The 20638-nt window shown below is 37.2% G+C and overlaps 1 protein-coding gene across 1 annotated transcript; it reads right to left on the bottom strand.

Moving 5' to 3' along the window:
• Nucleotides 1–7528: 7528 nt before the first annotated feature.
• Nucleotides 7529–11566, bottom strand: LOC306769398 (muscarinic acetylcholine receptor M2-like; the record flags this gene model as incomplete). Its single annotated transcript, XM_079257982.1, has 3 exons — nt 7529–7849; nt 10332–11186; nt 11396–11566. 3 exons carry the CDS (start codon nt 11564–11566, stop codon nt 7529–7531), a joined length of 1347 nt encoding a protein of 448 aa, XP_079114108.1.
• Nucleotides 11567–20638: the final 9072 nt, after the last annotated feature.

Below are 20638 nucleotides of genomic sequence, written 5' to 3'. Positions count from 1 at the left end.
ACCCTGCTGCTCAGGCTTCCAGAGATCTGACCGACTCCGACTCCGTTCCCCAGCTTGGTCTGATTAGCTTTTACTTTTCTCCCCCACTTATATTCACACCCCAAACACAGACACACCCACAAGCTGACATCACCTCCAAATCTGAAGCCAGGGTACCATGTTCGAGAGGATTATTGCAAAGCTGAGCTGGAAGCTCTGCTGTCTCAAAGTATTTGCATAGTTTGCAGCTGACATGAAAACACATTCAGGTTTGCTAAAATATGAAGCTCAGTTTGCATGACAGAGACTATGATAACAAGGTGGTATTGATCAAATATTAGCAAGATGTGAATTAAAAATCACATGGAGAGTGAAATATTGAAATGATTTCATTCTCCCTGGAGGTGATTGAGTTGCAGATGCTCTGAGAGGTCATCCCAGCAACAGAAAGCAAAACAAACAACAACGTTGAGTTTCTGATGGTTTTGGATTTTGTTTTTCCTGTTTTGTGTTATCCTCATACACCTTGTGTTTGTTTTCCTTCACACCCGTTCTCCTCGATCATCATTCATCTCACATGTTAACTTTTTGTTACTATTTGTTCTTTGTTTCAGTGTTTGGAAAATGTTTTCACTTTTTGGATTCCCTTCATGGCGTTTTCCAGCTCAGAGTTGTCTGCTTTGCTCTGTTTCCTCGAAATCTTTGTAGTGTTCCTCACATAAGGTTTTTGCCTCAAGCTTATTCCTTGTCTGCTTCTCTGGCTGCCTCTCTGTACTCAGTCTCTGACATTTTAAAATCTGGATTTAAAAAAAAAAAAAAATTTTGGATGAACTTTTTGGATTACAGTCTGCTTGTATCCTCCACTGGCAACTTTGCAAAATAGATTTAGCAGAAAATCTTACTTTTATTTTGTTATAATGTTTAAGTTTGTATTGTTGAAAATAATTTCATAAAGTTTTACAAAAAGGCGTCGAAGATAAGATTCTCATCTATTACACAGCCCATCTCAATGTTGTTTCTTTATATTCCAACAGAAGACATCATACTGACGACATCGCAGAAACATGGCTTCATACAGATCTCACAAGTGGAAGACATGACATCACATGACATCACATGACATCACATGACATCACAAATGCAAACCTGAGAATTTTCTCAAACATTTCTGTCGATACACTCCTGAAAAAAATCTGCTGGCTCTGTGTGCATTGTGAAATATTTTGTTGATTACAGAAATAATAGTAACCTTGGATGTAATGGATTTTAGTGTATACTCATGGCATCTTACCACACACACACACACACACACACACACACACACACACACACACACACACACACACACACACACATACACACACACACATACACACACACAAACACACGCACACACAAAGTGATATTGAAACAAAACAAAGCACCTGTTTCACCCGCAAAAGTCTGTAGCTTGAGTTTCACTATTGTTTGTTTTTATTGTAAACATCTGCAAATGCTTTATTCTACATTTTATAAACAATTTTATTTATTTAATGGCACCTGACAGAATTTGTGCTGCCAGCTCTCTTATTGTTCCCAAATAACTATAATTAAATTGTGGACATTAACTTTTATATTTTAGAAATTTATTTAAATGTATACTAAATTTTCTTGCATGACAAGTTCAAATGCTTACTATTGAAAAAGACATGTTTCTGAAAGCTTTTCTCTGATCTGTATATGCATATTTTCTAAATCATATAAGGTCAAAATAGGACGTCTAGTTAAAGGGTTCAAAACACTCACTGTGTAATCATTAGGATCCCTGTATGGTCAATGGATCCCTGTCTCGTTTAATCTTTATCTTTTTCACAGCTAGTTTGTCTTTAAATGATCAGTCTCTTCCCTGTAAAATAGTTTAACCAGCCGTTATGGCTAAAAACCTATGTTAAATGTCAACCCAGCATTGTTGTCTTATTATATCCTGTTTTAAAGTAGAATATATTCATATATCTGGAGATTAATTAAAGCAGCTTTGTGAGGCATTGCTGCCTGTTCAAATACCTACTACTGCAAAAGATTTGTTCCAGTGAATGACAACTTGAATTCAATCTTTTGAAAATGAAGGGCACTTACTCAAGCAGCAGCTTAATCTTTAGCACAGAAAGACCATAAGCAGCGGCTTGGAGAAGTCTGAAAGTTAACTTCATGATCGCTCAGAAAAAAAAAAAAGTAGAATCCAAGCCAACAGCTGTGAACATGGTGTGACAAAATCTCATATTTATTTTAGTCAAAATGGCTGTGTGTCCTAATGTATAAAACAAAGTTGACTTGGTAGATTCTTTTACTAATTTTCCCCTCAAAAATATTCATACTTTGTTTGCATTTTTTAGTTTTCCGTAAAGGTTAAGAAAATTCAAAAGTGTACTGATTTAAAAAAAGACCTATTTAAACAGCTTACTCATACAAGCTCTACAGGAAATAGAGTTGCCCCATATAAGAAAAGAAAAGATCTAATACCTTCAAAGTGATGGACTGCACTGTCTCCTGGTCCTTAGATTTGGAAATATTCACTAGACTGTAAATTTTCTTCATCCTGGTAGCGCAGTCCTGTAACAACCCTGCAGAGTTGCAAACTGCTGCAGTTCCACTGCTGACACGCCTTCGCCCCACAGGTGTCAGAGGTGAGTGGGAATAAATAAAGGAGTCTTTGTTGGGCTTAGCTGAGAACTTCAAATGGGTTTGCAAGATGACACACAAGGAAGTTCATATTCAGCAAGGGGGACTTTGCTTTTAGACTGTATTTAAAGAAACAAGAACGTACATTAATGACAGGGTGTGTTTGTGAGAGAGAAATTGCATTCAGGGACACAGATGGCAGCTTAAGTTTCTTCAGGACATCAGAGAGTATAGCTTGAATTCATTGATTTCTCTCCACTATGACTAACATGGATATATGGGCGTGTCTTTAATTTACTTAACTCTGACGGTTTGTGTTGTGCGCATGCACAGAAGTCATAGGTAGGGTTAAAGGTTAGAACACTTGTATTAAAAAAAATCTGGGATTTTGCTCTACTCAGCCTCGAAATTAGTTACATGAACCAGCGTTATTTCATTTCCCATACTCGCTTTGTGTTCGCTCTATCCCCACATACACGTAAACAGGACAATAACTGGGTATTTGTGCAAAACTGCTTATAAGGTGTGGTGTATTTATACAGCAGCCATCTGTGTTCTAGCTGACCTTACTGACTTGCTGTATACTCAGTTACTGGAGCCTCTGCACATGTTCCCAGAGAAACCCCAAAAGAAAGGAAGTGACTGTCTTCTGTTCTGTGGTTATGCTGTCTTATCCCTCTGTGATATATATATAAAGTGGTGAAACGTGTGCATTGCCTCGTTATTCAAGTACACCACATAAAGAGTGAGTGACTCTCCCTTCATGTGAAAAATGTGGGAGGGTTCAGCATCTTAATGAGCCGAGAATAGGATGGGTAGGCTGTACGTTTAACTTAAACACTATGTTACAACTAAATTCAGGTGTGAAGTCAAGTTATCAGACTTAACCATGGCTTAATTTTCATTAAATTAAAAAAAAAACAAAAAAAAAACAAAAAACACAACAAGACATTGTGAAGGGTTAATGTGATATTTAAAATTTCCCAGTGAAAGAATAAAAATGGCTTTACAAAGTGGAGTTGCCTTAAATATTTCTGAAGTTATTTAAATGATCAAAATAACACAAGTGTTTCTTTAAAAAAAAAAAAAAAAAAAAAAAAATCATGATTTTTGTCTGACGGAGGAAGCGACACATTTTCCCGCATTCGTTTCCGGGTGTAGCGTGCCTTTCCGCGTGTGTACAGAATGTGTACGCCATGTAGAGAAATCAGGTGTTTTGGTGTAAATACGATAAATGACATTAAACTTTAGTTTTCACAACAAGGATGAAATATTAACTTTGAGGAAATGAAATGTAACTAAGGGTTAAGCAACCTGTCGTAAAAACCACAAAAATAAAATAAAACTTAAATAAATAAGACAGAGGTCAGCTTTTTTACTTTAAAGCCAGAAAGCGCCAAGGTTTCATTCCCATAAATAGGGCTGCAGTGAGACTAAGCTGGTTATTTATCCTTTTTTTTTAATGTTTAGAATGATGTTGCACCCATGACTTTAAGACTGGAGTCAAATCAACAGAATCAAGTCAGATCATGAGGGTGCAGCGTGTTTTTAGTTGTCCTCATGTCACCTTTTGAACGTGTATAATTAGTCCTTTTCATTCAGAGATACACAGACTGCAGCGTTTGGTCGAACATTTATGGAGGCTTTGCTGCTTGTCTCTAAAATCATTAACAGCTTAAGCAGATGCAGATTCATGCCTCCTGTGAATGTCAAGAGTGTGTGCCATCTATAACGCTGTAATCTATGCAGGCTCACCATGTTAGTCTTCAGAGCCTCAGTAATCAGCTCTCTTGTCCCAGACTCTGATGCTTCTGACTTGTCTCTGCCTTGACCGTGAGGTGGCCACCTGCTCTCCGCTGCTTTCAGCATCTGCAGCAGTTTTGGGCTGCATTTCACTGACTTATCTTTGTGGTTTTCCTCCATGGCTGTGGCAATATCCTTTCCTGTACTCCCATTCAGCTCAGCTTTGTCATCTGCATAAGGCTCTGCATACTCATCAGGTATAGTCAGGTCCTCCCAGGATGCTCCTATTGGCTTCTTTTCCTCTGCCATTACGCCGTTGTTTGTCTGCAATGAAATGAATTAGATCCCCGTCTAGGTGTGTCTGCCCTCCATCCTTTACCCACATACATGTGATATTTCCTCCTGCAAGGTGTGTGTTAACTCCAAACAGCAGCAGTTTGAGGTTACTTTGACTAAATGTAAAACAGATAATTACCTCCGGATGCAGTGTGTACAGGGTAAATACTGATATGAGCACTGCTTTTAGTCACATAGTGTAACTTGTAAAGGTGTAATTTTATTTTATTTGCAGTGAAACTAAACAGAAATATGTATGTACATGTTCACTACAAAGGATCACGTTCATGTAATGAACAATGTAAATGAATAAGTAATGTTCTATTGCCTCATGAAGCTTTTTTTTTTTTATATCTGTTTTGTGTTGTTATTGATAACAACAAAAACAGAAGAGCAACACATAATAAACAACCTTGACAAGTTGCTTACATTAAACCCCACCAGTATCAGTAGTGGCCCCCTGTTTACTGTCTGAACAATTTAATCTGAAACCCTGATCTGAATGTGTGCTAATAAATCATTACCAGGTTGACTGGAAGGACTGGGATTTCTCAATTAGTTTATGTCAGTTGTCGACTTTTGCAACTTTGCTGAAAGTTTACTTTTTCTGTTAAACTGCAAACAAAGTATAGTTGCACAAAAAGTTAATGTAACGTTTACACTCAAGCAGTTTCTAATCCCCTAAATCAGGGAAGTTAAACTCCAGTCCTCTACTTCAAATTTGTTGTCAAAATATTTTTGACAATTTCTGTCCAATGATCGTTAATTTGAGTCAGGTGTGTTGAAGCAGGGATTCATCTAAAACCTGCAAGACTGCAGTTTTCAAGGACTCGAGTTTCACACTTCTGCCCTAAAATACTCACCTGTGTTCCTCAAGACATCAAATGATCTGTGCGTGACTCTGGATGCTGCAGCTATATTAGCACTTTCAATCCTTCATTTGTTTTTAACCCTATCAACAAGAGATGCAAGATATTATTGGCATGGTATCGTCCAATATTGGCTTTAAAAGGAAATATTGGACATCAGCCATTCCACTGATATGATTAACCAATAAAATAATAGCAGCTGTTTTATGACGAACTTGTGGGAACATCATCATGTCATACAGCAGGTGCATTACCTTCAACTACCTGATAAAATGTCAGCAGTGTGGAAGTTTTTAAGAGTCAGGCAGGGATAACAAAAATCTGTTTTTTTTTCTTCTTTTTTGTTACATCTGCATTTGCTAAAATGCTATCATGACAAAGAGAACACAGACTAATACTGTATTTTAATGCAGATAAACTTTGAAATTATGGTGTGTGTGTGTATTGGAGGGATAATGGTTATTGACCAAATGAGTTGTAAAATATCAGCTATTGCATATTATGCATTCCTAATTTGAACCCTAATGCTAATTTGGCATTTTTAATTGATGATAAGAAGACATTATGGATGTTTAAGGAAGTTTTTTGTTTTTCTTACATCGCCATGAATTTAATGTGTCACTGTGGTTTGGATAAATAAGATCCTTTGTGCAGTAAAGCAAACCTTATGAAAGAACATCAATCGGTTCAGCGTTTCACAAACCAGCCCGCTGTTGTAGAGTGACCACAAAGAAGACCCTACTCAGGCACTTTACTGCCTGGTTGGCAAAAATGCCGCTGGAGGACTCAGACAATGAAAACCTTCATGATCAACCAAACAAAGAGAATTAGTTTGTTTATATTGTCAAGTGTCATTGTTTTCTGTCTATTCTCCTTTCTATTTATATTTTACTCAGGGCCAGATTTCCATTTGGGGTATCAAATTAGGGGGTAGTGTCTGTTTTAGAGGCATGTAAGCTGTTTTAGGTTTCTCTGTTGTCTGTAGCTTAATCATTTTCTTTTTCACAGCCAAGATGGCCTTTAAATGATCAGTCTCTTCACTGTAAAATGGTTTAATAGCATGTCCCTCACTTGTTCTTACTTTGTCCAAACTCATTCGTGGCAGTGGGTATTTCATATCAGAGCTTATGCAAACAAAACTGAAGACAAACAATGCATCCAGTCAACTTTTTATTTACAGAAAACACGTAGAAACAGGAGACAGTTTGGACAAATGTCACATTTAGATTCATTTCACAAAATCACAGATTACAGATGGCGTTAATGTCTGATATCAGTTGAATATGACTAAGTAAATCTAGCTAGGAAACATGCCCACACACAAACAGTCACAACACAGAGTTATCAGTTTACATCTGCTAATCCACTTTCCTCCTCTTAATTCAGTTTGAAAACAAGGTTTCATTCAGACGGGCATAGCAAATTTGTCCTCTTACAGCTTGGTGTTGGCTCTAATGCTGCAGTAATTTGTTACTCATTATACAGTGTACTTTTCTGAAGCATTTCACCTCATTTTCATTGTAGAGTTAAACTTTTACAATATATTTACAGTCTTAAACAACACACTGCACAAGTTTGCATGTTGTAGCAGGGGCAAAAATAAAAAAGGAAAACATCCCAAATAAGCAAAAAATCCAAACAACACTCTTTGAAATACACTTATTCCACAATAAACAGCAATGCTCAATTTATGTGTTGAGATTTATGATACAGTGCAAGGTCTTTATTCATCACAGATTAATATTATGGTACAAATATGAAACAAAGCATCTTTCAGTGGAAGAGAGAATAAGTTCTTACATTGTCAAAGAAATGGAATAAGTCCACAACAAGAACACACCTAGTCTACTTTTTCACGTTTTCAATATTTGTCATCTCTCTTCACAAGATATATCACTTTTTTTTTTTAACTCTGTCACAAGAGTAAGTGCATATTTGCTCTCTCATCGTGGCCGAATGTTCTTGTACTGGCACAGAAGCAAGTGCTTGAAGGTGTTCTTGAAGGTGGTGTTGCAGAGGGCGTAGCAGGCAGGGTTAACGGTGCTGTTGATGTAGCAGAGCCAGTAGCCGATGGTCCAAAGCGTGTTGGGAATGCAGATGGAGCAGAAGGTGTTGATCAGAACCATCACATTGTAGGGCGTCCACGTAGCAACGAAGGCAACGAGGATGGCCATGATAGTGCGCGTCACCTTTCTCTCCCTGGAAGAATTGCCTTTTCGTCTCCATTTCGCCACAACGTTCTCACTGACCGCTCGCTTTGTCACCTGGAAAATGATGGAAGAAGGAGAGGAAAGCTTCTACCATTGTTTTAAACTGCACTTTGAAAAAAATTCATAGCTGGTTTCCAGTTTAGTGTTGGAAAACCTGATGGCTGAAGTTATTACAAGAAAAAAGGAATAGAATAAAAGATTTATGTGTGAAATAAATGAATAACAATAAAATGAAAATATATATTAAACAATTAAAATAAATACATATTTGTCTGAATAGAAGCACAGAAAAGAAATCAGCTGGGCATCAAGGATTTAAGTCCATAATAATAGAAATGCAATGACATTACCCTCAAATACCCTCAGTGTTTATTGGAATAAAAACATGAACTTGTATTTTCATCTTCTTAGACAAGCTGTGAAGTACTCTACCTTTTTCACCAGTCAGCACACTGCTGCACCAAAACAACTAGCTTGGTTCATATTTACTTTGTTCAAGTTTTTTTTTCTTATTTCTGAGGATCAGGGCCGGATTAAAAGTGCACAGGCCCCTGGGCCCAGAGTGTCCCAGGAGCTCCCTTCCCCACCGCAACTTTGTGAAAATTGTGAATACTCTCACTCAACCAGTGGTACTGATAGCAATACATTAGACACTGTTGTACAACTATGTGGTTTTCATGTGCATTTTGTTTCATGTCCAAACTGCTGCTGTATGCCCTACGTTGGCCCCACATGGGCCCCACATAGGCAGGCCCCTGGGCCTGCACCCATAATGCCCATTGGATAATCCAGCCTTGCTGAGGATGCTTCCTAGTCTATTAGTTTATTCAATACACACACACACACACACACACTCACACACACACACACACACACACACACACACACACATATATATATATATATATATATATATATATATATATATATATATATATATATATATATATATATATATATATATATATATATATATATATATATATATATATATATATATGTCTGTATAGACAGACAGATAGACAGACAGAAAGATAGATAGATAGATAGATAGATAGATAGATAGATAGATAGATAGATAGATAGATAGATAGATAGATAGATAGATAGATAGATAGATAGATAGATAGAGAGATAGATAGATAGAGAGATAGATAGATAGATATGTTTTATGGAAACATGATATTTTATGGAGTACAGATATGATGGCAATTTAGAAATTTTTGCTTTATAGCTTTAAAGTTAAAAGGTATTGCGTTAAACATCTAAGCTCTTCTCATTCTCCATAGTGCTCTTAATTAGCAGATATGTTGTTGAAAAAACAGTCAGACTAATTTAACTCTTTTTTAAATAGGAATTAGAGTTAATATTGTGATGACTGCAACTGTTATAAAAATTAGAGTTTTGAGATGGACATATGTGACGTATTTTCGAGCACTTATTGGCTTACCTGTGGTAGACAAGGGTCAGAGTGCTATGAGTTTGAAAAAAAGGGAGGAAATTTGAACTAATGTGAACAGAAGCACAATTTAGCCATAAAAAAGCTTTGTGAAGATGGAAGTGAGATGCCACATGTGGTGAATTTTTCAACTAACTAATTTTGCATTGAAAAGTTGCAAAAAGTTGTTTTTGTTGTCATTTAATTTTATCTTTTGCAAACTGGTGATACAGGAGCTCTGCACTACAGATGCAACACAAGCATTCAGATTGAGCCAGTGGAACCCCTTTCTGAGACCAGGAGAAAATGGAGTTATTCTTCCCACTTCAATCCAGCTTAAAAAAAAACCCTCAAATTGCTCTCATAGTTCAAAGGAGGTCACACATGTCTCTTCCAAGTTTCTCATCAGTGCCCCAATGGTGAATATATTAATTCAAAATAGAGACACTCATTGTGTGGATGGAGCGATACAGGTCATTAAAAATTGGGATTTTTGTCTTGGAGATAATATCACACAAAACGTCAGGGTGGTTGTTCCCACAGTGGGTGAATTATTTTTTCTCTCTACGGTGGTCCCACTGAAAGACTGGCATCTTCACACCTTCATCACTGCAGCTTAAAATACTTGAAGCTTAAATTTGATCTGTGTAAATGTTTGATAGCTATATGTTTATTTGTCCTCTCCACCAATCAGAGACTTTTTAGAAGATATTGAAGGGATTTTTGTGTTGAGTCGAGTTAAATTTATTACATCTTTTTATTTGTGTTAGTATATCTTGGAACATGCTACTCTGCTGCAGTCTCCTCTCCCATGGATACTGTGATCGGTGAGTAGAAATATTTTTTTCAAACAGTGAATTAGAGCTTTTTGTACATGAGGAATACTATAAATAGAATCCCTAATGGGTCTATGTGCTAATCATCATACACTGAATGGTACTGCTTAGGTCAGGAAGTAAGGTGTGACTTCAATATGATCATTCCCAAAACATCTGATCGTGACCTCAATGCACATGAAATCATGTTGGAATCCTAAGATGTAAAATAAAATGTGTCTTTTTTATTTTTTAATTTTTTTTTAACAATAATCAAACTTACCATCAACAGCGTCCTTGCAACCATACTTTGTCGGTCAACTGCGGAGGCCTGTGGAGAGGGTGGCTGTGTTGGATCTTTTCCATTTGAGCTCTTCCTTGATGAAGCAGGAGCTGTGGTGTCTTTAGACGTTGATGCATGTACAATGTCTGCTGTGGAGTTCACTTGCTCCTCTTGCTCTTCCTTGCAGGGACCACTTCCATTTTGCTGCTGAGGCGGTTTTTTCTTCTTCCCACCTCTAGCCTCTGCTTGGGCTTGTTTTGATGGGATGCAGTTGTTCTCGCATCCTTCTTCCTGGCTGTTAGAGGGAGCTTCTGCCAGACTGGTACCTGAGGTCTTCCTGCTGTCCCTCCTCACACGGCTGCGGCTGGCCTTGGAGATGCGCCAGTACAGGTGGATCATGATGGCCACTGGTAGGTAAAAAGCTGCAATGGCTGTCCCAAAGGTCACCACTGGGTTGGAGAAGAACTGGATGTAGCATTCATTTGGTGGTACGGTTCTCCCACCCACAATGAATTGCCAGAACAGAATGGCAGGAGCCCACAGGATGAAGGATAAGACCCAGGCGGCTGCGATCATCAGGCCAGCCATCTTGGTGCTGCGGTGTGCTGGGTAGCTGAGTGGCTTGGTGACACAGAAGTAACGGTCAAAACTAATGATGAGTAGGTTCATGACCGAGGCGTTGCTGACAACATAATCGACGGCTAACCATAGGTCACACACCACTGCTCCCAAGGGCCAGTAGCCAATCACAATGTAGACGGTGTAGAGGTTCATGGAGCAGATGCCAATAATAAGGTCTGCACACGCGAGGCTGAACAGGAAGTAGTTGTTGACCGTCTGAAGGTTCCGGTTTACCTTTGGAGAAACCAAACAGCAAAATGTCAGATCCCAAACTTTTTGTGATATGTGTGCTCTCATCTCTATCAGATTACATTTCTGTGTGTGTCGGAGTGTGCATGTTCTTTCTTTGCGTTTTTAAGTGTGGATGTGCTTTGGAAGGTGCCCAAAGATGGACACTTGGATTACACTTGTTCATGATGAATGATTAAAAAGAAAACCCAAACCTTAATGGAGAGCATGACCAGAATGTTCCCAATGACAGTGATCAGACTCAAAGATCCAGCCACCACGATGATTATAACAATCTCCACTGTTGTGTAGGGGCTTCCAGAGAAGAGGCCAGTGGTAGCGTTATCGCTGATGTTGGTGGTGTGGGATGAGTTTAGAGAATCCATACTGTCTGATGTTCCTCTCACACAGGCCTTAGGCTTGAGTCACATCTGCACAACCTTTGGTGACAATAAACATTGAGAAAACATTAGTGTCTTTATGCCTGGTTTTTTCTTTCTGTCTTTAATGACATGTTTGAGTTCCCAGGTGAATGAATGGACAGGTGTGAAGGCTGCAGCAGGTGTGTTTACTGCAGCATAACATACACACACAGAAATAACTCGTTTTAAAGTGAGTTATAAAACAGTGACATTCATTACTTAAAATAAAAAGTTTCATTAGATGCTTTGTTGGAATGATTAAACCAAAACTAGCAGACATTTTATTGCTGGTGCTAAATGGTATCTTAAGAAAGCTGCTGTATTTTCTATTCACCTGATTAACCAGGTTTATATTACCTCAGGTGTTAAATAAGACTATTATGAAGATTTCTAAAATCTATCAAAATGTCACAAAATGGTCTTTAAGAGCTCAGACAAGCCAGTTAAAAAAAAAAAAAAAGAACAAAAACAGATTTTTATTTGGCAGCCTATTTAATATGATGCTTTTGTGTATGGTCTAAACAAACCTTAATAGAATTTATGGTTTTAATGTTAAGTCAGGACACGTTCTCTGAGGCTACATGAGAGCCATCCACAGAATAAGGTCTGTGATGAAAAAAAAAAAAAAGAAACGCGAGTGGGTTTTTTTTTCTTTGGCACTAGAACTGCTTGTTCTGTGGACTATGAAAGACTATTTCATATAAAGGACAAACAGATTTCCACTGGGGCCACCCACACTCAAAATCCAGGCACTTATGATGCCGTTAGGTGCTATGGGTAAAAGCATTTGCTAAACAACATATGGCCATACCTGCTCTTTCTAATAGCTTGTGTGTTCAAAATGACCCCAACCCATCAAACTAACAGCAATAAGCTGTTTTCTGTATTGTAAAGTGTCATTACAGCTTCTATTTTAGTAAAAAAACAAAACATCGAGACTAGAGTTGGAGCATAACAATGTGATTTTTTGATGCATTCTGATCAGAAAATCAATGTTAGTTGAGATCATGTGGGTTGTTGCTTACTGCTAAAACCCTGTAAGTGACTCCATTAGGCCACATGATAATATCATTCTGTACCTGAGAGATGGTTGCTTCCTGCTCTTGCAGTCATATGAAACTTCATTACAGCATCTCTTTCTCTAATTACTCACTCACTCCGCAAATATCCATTCTGGGCCTTTTCTGTCACAGATGTTTTTTTTTTTTTTTTTTAAGAGCTGTGTGTGTAATGCTTAAGCTCAATGTCCCAAAAACTTCAACAAAATATGGTAACAGTAGGACTTGTTGAAATATAGCAATATAGGTTAGGTTAAATATTGATAATGCATGGGGTTTTCTTATAATTCATTAGAGACACATTAAAGGGACACATTTTCTATCTTTGGACCAAAATCAAGTCATGTCAGATAGAAAATTTCAGCCGTTCCTCTTAAGGGTCACAGTAAGACATACATTAATACTGGTTAATATCAGATGAGGCTTTAGGAAATTATCGTTTGTATCAGCAAAAACAAAGAAATGTCCCATAAAGTTAAGGGAGCAATATCACAAAAAAGACTAATTCACAGGAAAACATTTGCCAAAAATAATCCCGGAATTGATCTTAAAATGTAGGTAGCTGTGCTCGTTCTGGCCTTTGCAGAACATGTTATGTTTTTGTTGATGATAGTTGAGGCAAACCTGAAATAAATAAATTTTAAATGTAACATTATGTAAATTGATTATTTGTAATTACATAAAGATACTTTATTGATTTAATTGATATGCATATGTGTAAAAGGTCAAATATAAAGCCAACATGAAATGATTGAGGAAGACTTGGATCCCAGTAAATGACCATTTTCACTTTTAAAGACTCTTAATAGACAGAAACATTTGTTTGATGCTTTGTTTGTAGGAAGCAGACATAAAAACAGCTGATCAAATTCTTTAAATGCCTATGAAAGATGCTACAGAAGTCGCCATCCCCCCCCCCCCCTTTTTTAAACTCTTTTAGTATATGATCACTAGACTGTCCCTTACAAAAGAAATGAGATAAATCCATTTCACACTTAATTGTAGCAGCAACACAGAAAACAACATTTTATGGGTTTTAATAAGATTAGAATAAACATACCAGCCATAAAACACCAGTTTTTTAAAAACGTTACAGAAAATATAAATGTGACACGTGCAAAAATGTATGTGGATCATATAGTGCTTGCAGAATTAAAGTCTGAATATTCAGGTTTTCTGAGAAAAAGTGGTACTGGACACGTCGGTGAGTCAAGTAAGGTTGGAGGAGCACTTGAAGTCCCTCAATACAGTGATCATTGGTGCCCAAGAGCTTATTTATTCCACCTCATGTCATGATTTCAGCTAATAATACTTTTAATTATGTTTCTTAAACTTCCAGCTCTAACCACACTCCAGTAACTCCACCCTGAGTCTATACCCAAAACCTTGATCTCTAACTAATCTTAAAAATGTCTATAATTTGAAATATAATGATGTACACACATAGTTTGTGTCATGTTTGTACTGTGTTGGACTTGTTGCACATATAGACTTACAGTACTTCAAATAAACTAAAACTGGGTTATGTTTCTGACCATTTTAGACAAGAATGCCTAACAAGTGCTAGAACTTGTTTTAAAGAGTTATCAGGACAGACATTTAAATTCTGATCTAGTTTGATTTTAGTGTAGTGTCCCAGTATGCACCACACACAGTCTAGCTGTCCAACAGGCACGTGTGATGTAGCATATAGATGAGAAACACACCATGAGATTGATGCCCACTCACAAGCTTGTCCTCACTTTTTCTCTCCATTCACACTAATAGGATCTACATTACTGGACCTCCCTAATTGATATGCAGGGCTACTGGAGAGAGTCACGCAAGCAAAACAGTATTTCTTTGACAGGCGCAGAAACATAGTAATTAGATCCAGCAGATGCTGTCTGCAACAGCTGTACCAGTAATATGCCTCTAGGATATAAGGGGACTCGCCTGGCTGGGTGAGCTTGGCTTTAAAAAGTCGGTATTGACTATATTATGGTGAATGACACAGCAGTCAGTGGTAACAAGCAGATGGGAAGGCTTGTTTGCAGAGACAGCAGCAGGTGTGGAAACACATCCATGACTGCAGATGTTACACAGAGCAGACAGCTCCATCAAATCGAGGATTTAACAAGAACACAGATCAAAGTGTGGCAGTTTCTAATTCAACAATCTTTACCTCATATAAAAGGCTTTTACCGGGTACCTTATTTCTGCAGAACAAACATCCTGACAATCTGGAACATCATTTCAGATGTTTGAACAGATGAGCTGTAACTGCAGTACATGTAAATGTACTATAAACTCCTTAATTACACACATGCAGCTTTAACTGTGGAGAGATGGTTCATCATGGCAGCATTTTGTGGCAGAGGCTCTTGATATTATTGAGCTGGTTACTGGCATCAGATATGCTGTCATTTCAGAGAAGTGTGTCCTGACTGTGAAGAGTGGGAAATTTCGCATCAGCCTGAGCTTTGGCTTCACACAGCAATGTAACAAATAGAGAGAAATAAGGGCTTAATAACCAATGCTGCGCTGCAGAGGAGTCACACAGGAAAAGTACAGATTAATAGCGGCACATTGCTGCAAATGACTATAAGATAAAGCCAAAAAATGATAAGTTACATTATAAACTGAAAATAAAATATAAAGAATGCCTCATTTGTACAAGATTTCTGAAAAGAGCCAAATGTTTGCCATTTTTCTGGTGATGACACACTGTGTTTTACATTATGAGGGGGATTCCTTATGAGCAGGGAAACTGGGAAATCCGGGGTCAGTATCTGGTGCTGGAGGTTTACTCACCCATTCAGCTCAGGACAGAAATGAAGATTTACATCTGCAGAACAGCCTCATGGGAACAATAAAACTCAGCTTTAGCTCATAATGAATCTAAACGTCTTCAGGAAGTTCAGCGAGCATGTGGAAGGTAAAATTTCAGTCAATATATTGATGTTTCTCATTCTCCTTCATTCTTTCCCTTGGTGCATAAGTTAATGCTCCAATGTTCCTTGGTCTTTTCTAATGTATCATATTGACCCACATTTAGTTGACTTTTGTTTGTTATTCAAGTTGCTTAGTTCACAGAATTATTATGAGAATCAAATAATAAGTCTCACAGTACGTCAAAGAAAGTCTTCAGTGTGTTGAGATCTAATTGACTATCTAAGCAAGCAGACAACCCGTTAATACAGTTGTTCTATTAGTTTGGGCAAATATAAAAGTGCTCTTACCTGCATCAGTTCGGCAGGAATCCATAGAGAAATGATATTTTACTTTGTCCCCAGGGAATGACAGTGATAAGCTGTTTTAGTCGTGTCCATGTTTCTCTCACCTCACATTGGTGAGGAGAGAAAAGCAGAAACTAACCAGACGTTGATGCCGCTCCTTCTCTGACAAGAACCAGTGTGTGTGTTTGTGTTTTAGAGAGACTGACAGGCAAAGCAGGGAGGGGTTGTGGGGGCTATTAGGGACTCATGTGCTGAATCCCTTAAGCTAAGGTTGCAGGTTTGAATAAAGAGACTAAAACAGACACAGACAGTGCGAGATAGATGTTTGTTTCAGGACGCTGGAGAGCACTGGTCTCTGTAGCATAAATATGCCATATTCTTTTGCATTGCAAAGCTGCAGGCAATCGAGGGAAGAAAAGTATGAATGGCTATTGGATGAAAAAAATGGTAAAACACTAAAAAAGAGGACAAAAGTAAATGGTCGCTCTGTTTCTATGTTGCTGCAGGACATTAACCTTTAAGAGTCTGTTGTTTTGACCTTTTAACCAAACTGGTGACGCAGACTGCCCCAGTTGGTGAATGACCTTACTTTGATGGAGTTACTACTGAGGATAACCTCTCACAAAACAGTATAGGAAAGGATGTAAAAGGCCTGAGATGGCAATGTAGGTAACATGAATGCAATGAGAACTTCTGAAATTTTTCTTTTTTTCTTTTTGCTTGTCTTGGCACGGATCTGAAGTAGAACAAATTTATCACGTTTGCTCGTTGGCTTCTCTGTGTTTTAAATTCAGTCTAATCACCATGTTTCAACATCATGGAAGTACTACTTCACTGTGTTTTTAATTTTCTATCGTCAAAGTTTTGAGAAAAATGCACAGCTGCCTCTGCAGCCTTCACAACCAGCTTTTCATAATTTGTCATGCAGACAAATCGATGTGATATTGATCTGTATATGTACATGACTTTGTAAACCCTCTTCAACGGCTTTGATGTTGCTGAAGGAGATCTGCTTTGCCCAGATCACTATCCACACTTTAGCCTGGAGTTTAAACACTACTGTCATAAAAACAAACATAATACATTAAATAAATGATAGATTGTGTGGAAGAATTAGAGAATGGAGATATTTTTCTGCGGATGACATAAAATCCAGGTTGTAAAAACGCCAAGAATTACAATCAAATGCAGTCACATAGTTCTGCTTCAGAGAAAATACCTCTCATCAATTTTCACACAGTCTGCACTCACAAAACTGAAAAACAGCATTTCTCCTTGTAGGTTTAAGATCGCTCCCCTTTAATACACATCCAAAATATATCACAATACCATGCACCATCAGCTAAAAGTTGATTACAATGTATTGTAGTTTTGTTCTTAGATTAGAGCTTTTCTAAAGGTAAATAATTTAAGAACTATTGTAAATGTTACTAACAGATTAATATGACATAAATCCAATATGGATTTGTGTCTGGCAAATTCTTAATTAAAATGCACTTTTTTGGGAAATAATTTAGTTTCTGACTGTTGGATTGTGTGACTTTAACATAAACATGATAATAATAATAATAATAATAATAATAATAATAATAATAATAATAATAATAATAATAATAATAATAATAATAATAATAATAATACTGCGATGGACTGGCGAGCTGTCCAGGGTGTACCCTGCCTGTCGCCCAAAGCCAGCTGGGATAGGCTCCAGCTTCCCCGCGACCCTGAATTGGAATAAGCGGTTTGGAAAATGAATGAATGAATGAATAATAATAATAATAATAATAATAATAATAATAATAATAATAATAATAATAATAATAATAATAATCATCATCATCATCATCATCATCATCATAATAATAATAATAATAATAATAATAATAATAATAAAGAAGTGGAAGTACTTCATGGCTTTTGTGTAATGCTGTGTAACATGCACACTATGTTGTAGTTAATGTATTTTTTAGCATCTTTAATGACATGTCATCTTTTGTATCACATGTGAAAACAGGTAGACGTGTTAAGACATGTTTACTTAACATGATTTCTTGTATATTTAATTGTAAATACTGACAAGCTAACATGGTAAGGCTGTAGTTTCTACAGACACTTCACAAACAGCAGCTCAGAAAACTGTTGTGGTGATGCTTCCCATGGCCGGTGGCCCAGCACTGACTGCAAAAAGTACTTCATTATATCTATGTTGAGGTCAGGCCTACTGTTGGTGATTTCTCTTCATGGTAACATATAAATGGTGAATCTGCATATGAGAATTAACCGATTAAAGTTTGATTTTTCCTTTTTGGTTATTATGTGTCAGATGGAAAATATTTTTTCATGCATGTTACCTCTAAGCTGAGCATCATTCAAAAGCCCAACACTAGACCACCATGCATTCATGAAAGTGTTCAGATTAAAAAGATGACAGAAAGAAACCATGGAAGATGTGCTGCTTGAGGGCTTATTGCACAACACCATGGCTGAAAAGCGCTGTGTTGCACATGCAAACTCTCCCTATACATAATGTTTATTTTTACTCATAAAAATCATGTTTGTGATGTCACTGTTCTCGCTGCATTGCTTCAAATTTGATTTATGTCCCTTGTTTTAACATAAAAAGTAACCTTTTTAGGAGGTCACTCGCTGCCATTCACATGGGGAATGAAAACACAGCAAACAATGACGCTTTCTCCTCTGCACTATATGAGGAAAAGACCCAATGGTTGCAAGAAAAATGGGTCATCTCATTGGAGCCCCTGCAGCGGTTTGAATAAAGAAGGGTCACACACACAATACCAACATTTCAGACCAGACAGCCACGCTTTCTTTGCTTTAATTTACTGTTTCATTCAGTTAATGAAGAGGATGCGTGATTTGTAAAACCAAATGTAGATGGATTAGAGAAAAAGTTATTTACCTGCAGACTGTATCGTGTGCTGATAACTTAATGTTATCATACCAAGAGGGTTTACTGTAAGTCTCCCATGAGCCTGAAGCAAATCGTGACATTCTAATCTCTTCTAAAGTCTTATCAAAGACTTGCTATAATTCATCAACGTGTCCAGGCGCAGTTGGAATTTGGGCCAGATGGACTGTGGTAAAGTAGCTGTAAGCAGTAAACAGACTAGACCTAGTTTGTGTATCATGTGCATCTTGATTCAATTCTAAAGGCAGCAAAAGGAAAAAAAAAAAAAAAAGGTAATTATTAGATATACAGTTTATTAATGTAAATTTTAAAATATGTTTGAGCACTATTTTGCTTTGTCTCATATCATACGCATCATTTGCCTCTTTGCATTTCAAGTCAGCAAAACATTTGAAAAAAAAGTTAAAAAGGTTCAAGCGTTTACCTCTACAACGCTGCTATTACTTCACACGACACTGACATTCTGACATTGAAGAAAAAAACAATGAAGATTTCTGTTTTTAATTTGTCCCAATCCTCCTGTGGACAGGAATTAAGGTTTCAAAACTCTCAGTCTATCTTGGAGGCAGAGTCTGATTTTCACACACTGCAAAACTACACTACTGTGTACCATTATGCATAATGATCTGTGTTTACATGTGTGGTCTGAGCTCTGTATACCACATTAATTTACCAGCTGAGAAATTAAAAACACCATTAAAAGCCCTGTTTAATGTCCAACTCCGTGGAAAGTATATAGTTAAGTAGGTAGTGTAAACTAGCCTCATTCCCTCTGGGATGTCCTTTTTATAACCAATTATGCAGATATACAGCATCGTCAGAAAATCTATTTATATAATCTCCCTAAAGGGCTGCTCCCAGCAGAGCTGATTATCCACTGACCCACAACAAAGCTCATCTTTGTGCCACATCTGGTCATAAGAAATATAGAATTTTTTTCTTTTATGCAACAAATAACTGAGTATAATCATATTCATATTTATACCTATTTATACATGTAATCACACTGTCATTTTGTATTGCCTTTTTACAGTATTTATAACAACTTTTTTTTTCTTTTTTGCATTTTTCTGTGTTTTCATTTTTGTGTATCACTCTTGAACATGTACTAGTGGTTATACCAAATTCGTAGCTGTCTTCTGAAAACTAGAATAAATTTATTTATATGAACCAGGGGGTGAATAAAGTTACCAACATGCCTGATGTAAGGGTCCAGCGTCAACATTATCACTGTCCCCGTTTTCTTCTCGCCCAGGGAATCTATGTAAACCAGAAGGTATCCGACATTGGCGATCTTCATGAATTAACAGTTTGTTCTTCAGCTTCTTTCTGCAGCTGAAGTTTACAGCTGCTGCCAGAACAACCAAGACCAGCACATGTCCTCCCAGATTTCCTTGACCTTACCAGCCAATAAGCAGAAACAAGCAAAAAATGGTACAATTCTCATCAGAATTACATGTTACAGACACACAAGCACCACCACAAATACGGTGGACAGACTTCCTCGGGTATTGGCTCAGATTAGTCTGTACCAAATCAAATTAAATTTTAATTATAAAGTACTTTTCATACATGAGTATTGATTTACATAATAAAAACTGCAGAGTTTGCATGATGTAAGAAATATTAAACAACAATTGAAACACACCTGCTCTTTCTCTCTCTTATATACACACATCCTGTCTCTTACTTTGATGTAGAATATATAGTCTGGCTTGATGCTATATGTACCATATACAGTGGGAATGGACATTTTAGATGATTTTTCATGTTGACTAGTCAGGCCACTCAAAGTCAATTAGTCATGATATCATCAAGAATGAATAAAACA

The sequence above is a fragment of the Telmatherina bonti genome (genome assembly GCF_933228915.1).
Source record: "Telmatherina bonti genome assembly, chromosome: 2".
NCBI lineage: Eukaryota > Metazoa > Chordata > Actinopteri > Atheriniformes > Telmatherinidae > Telmatherina > Telmatherina bonti.
The sequence above is the reverse complement of the archived record's forward strand: the minus strand, read 5'-3'. Positions and strand labels throughout refer to the sequence as shown.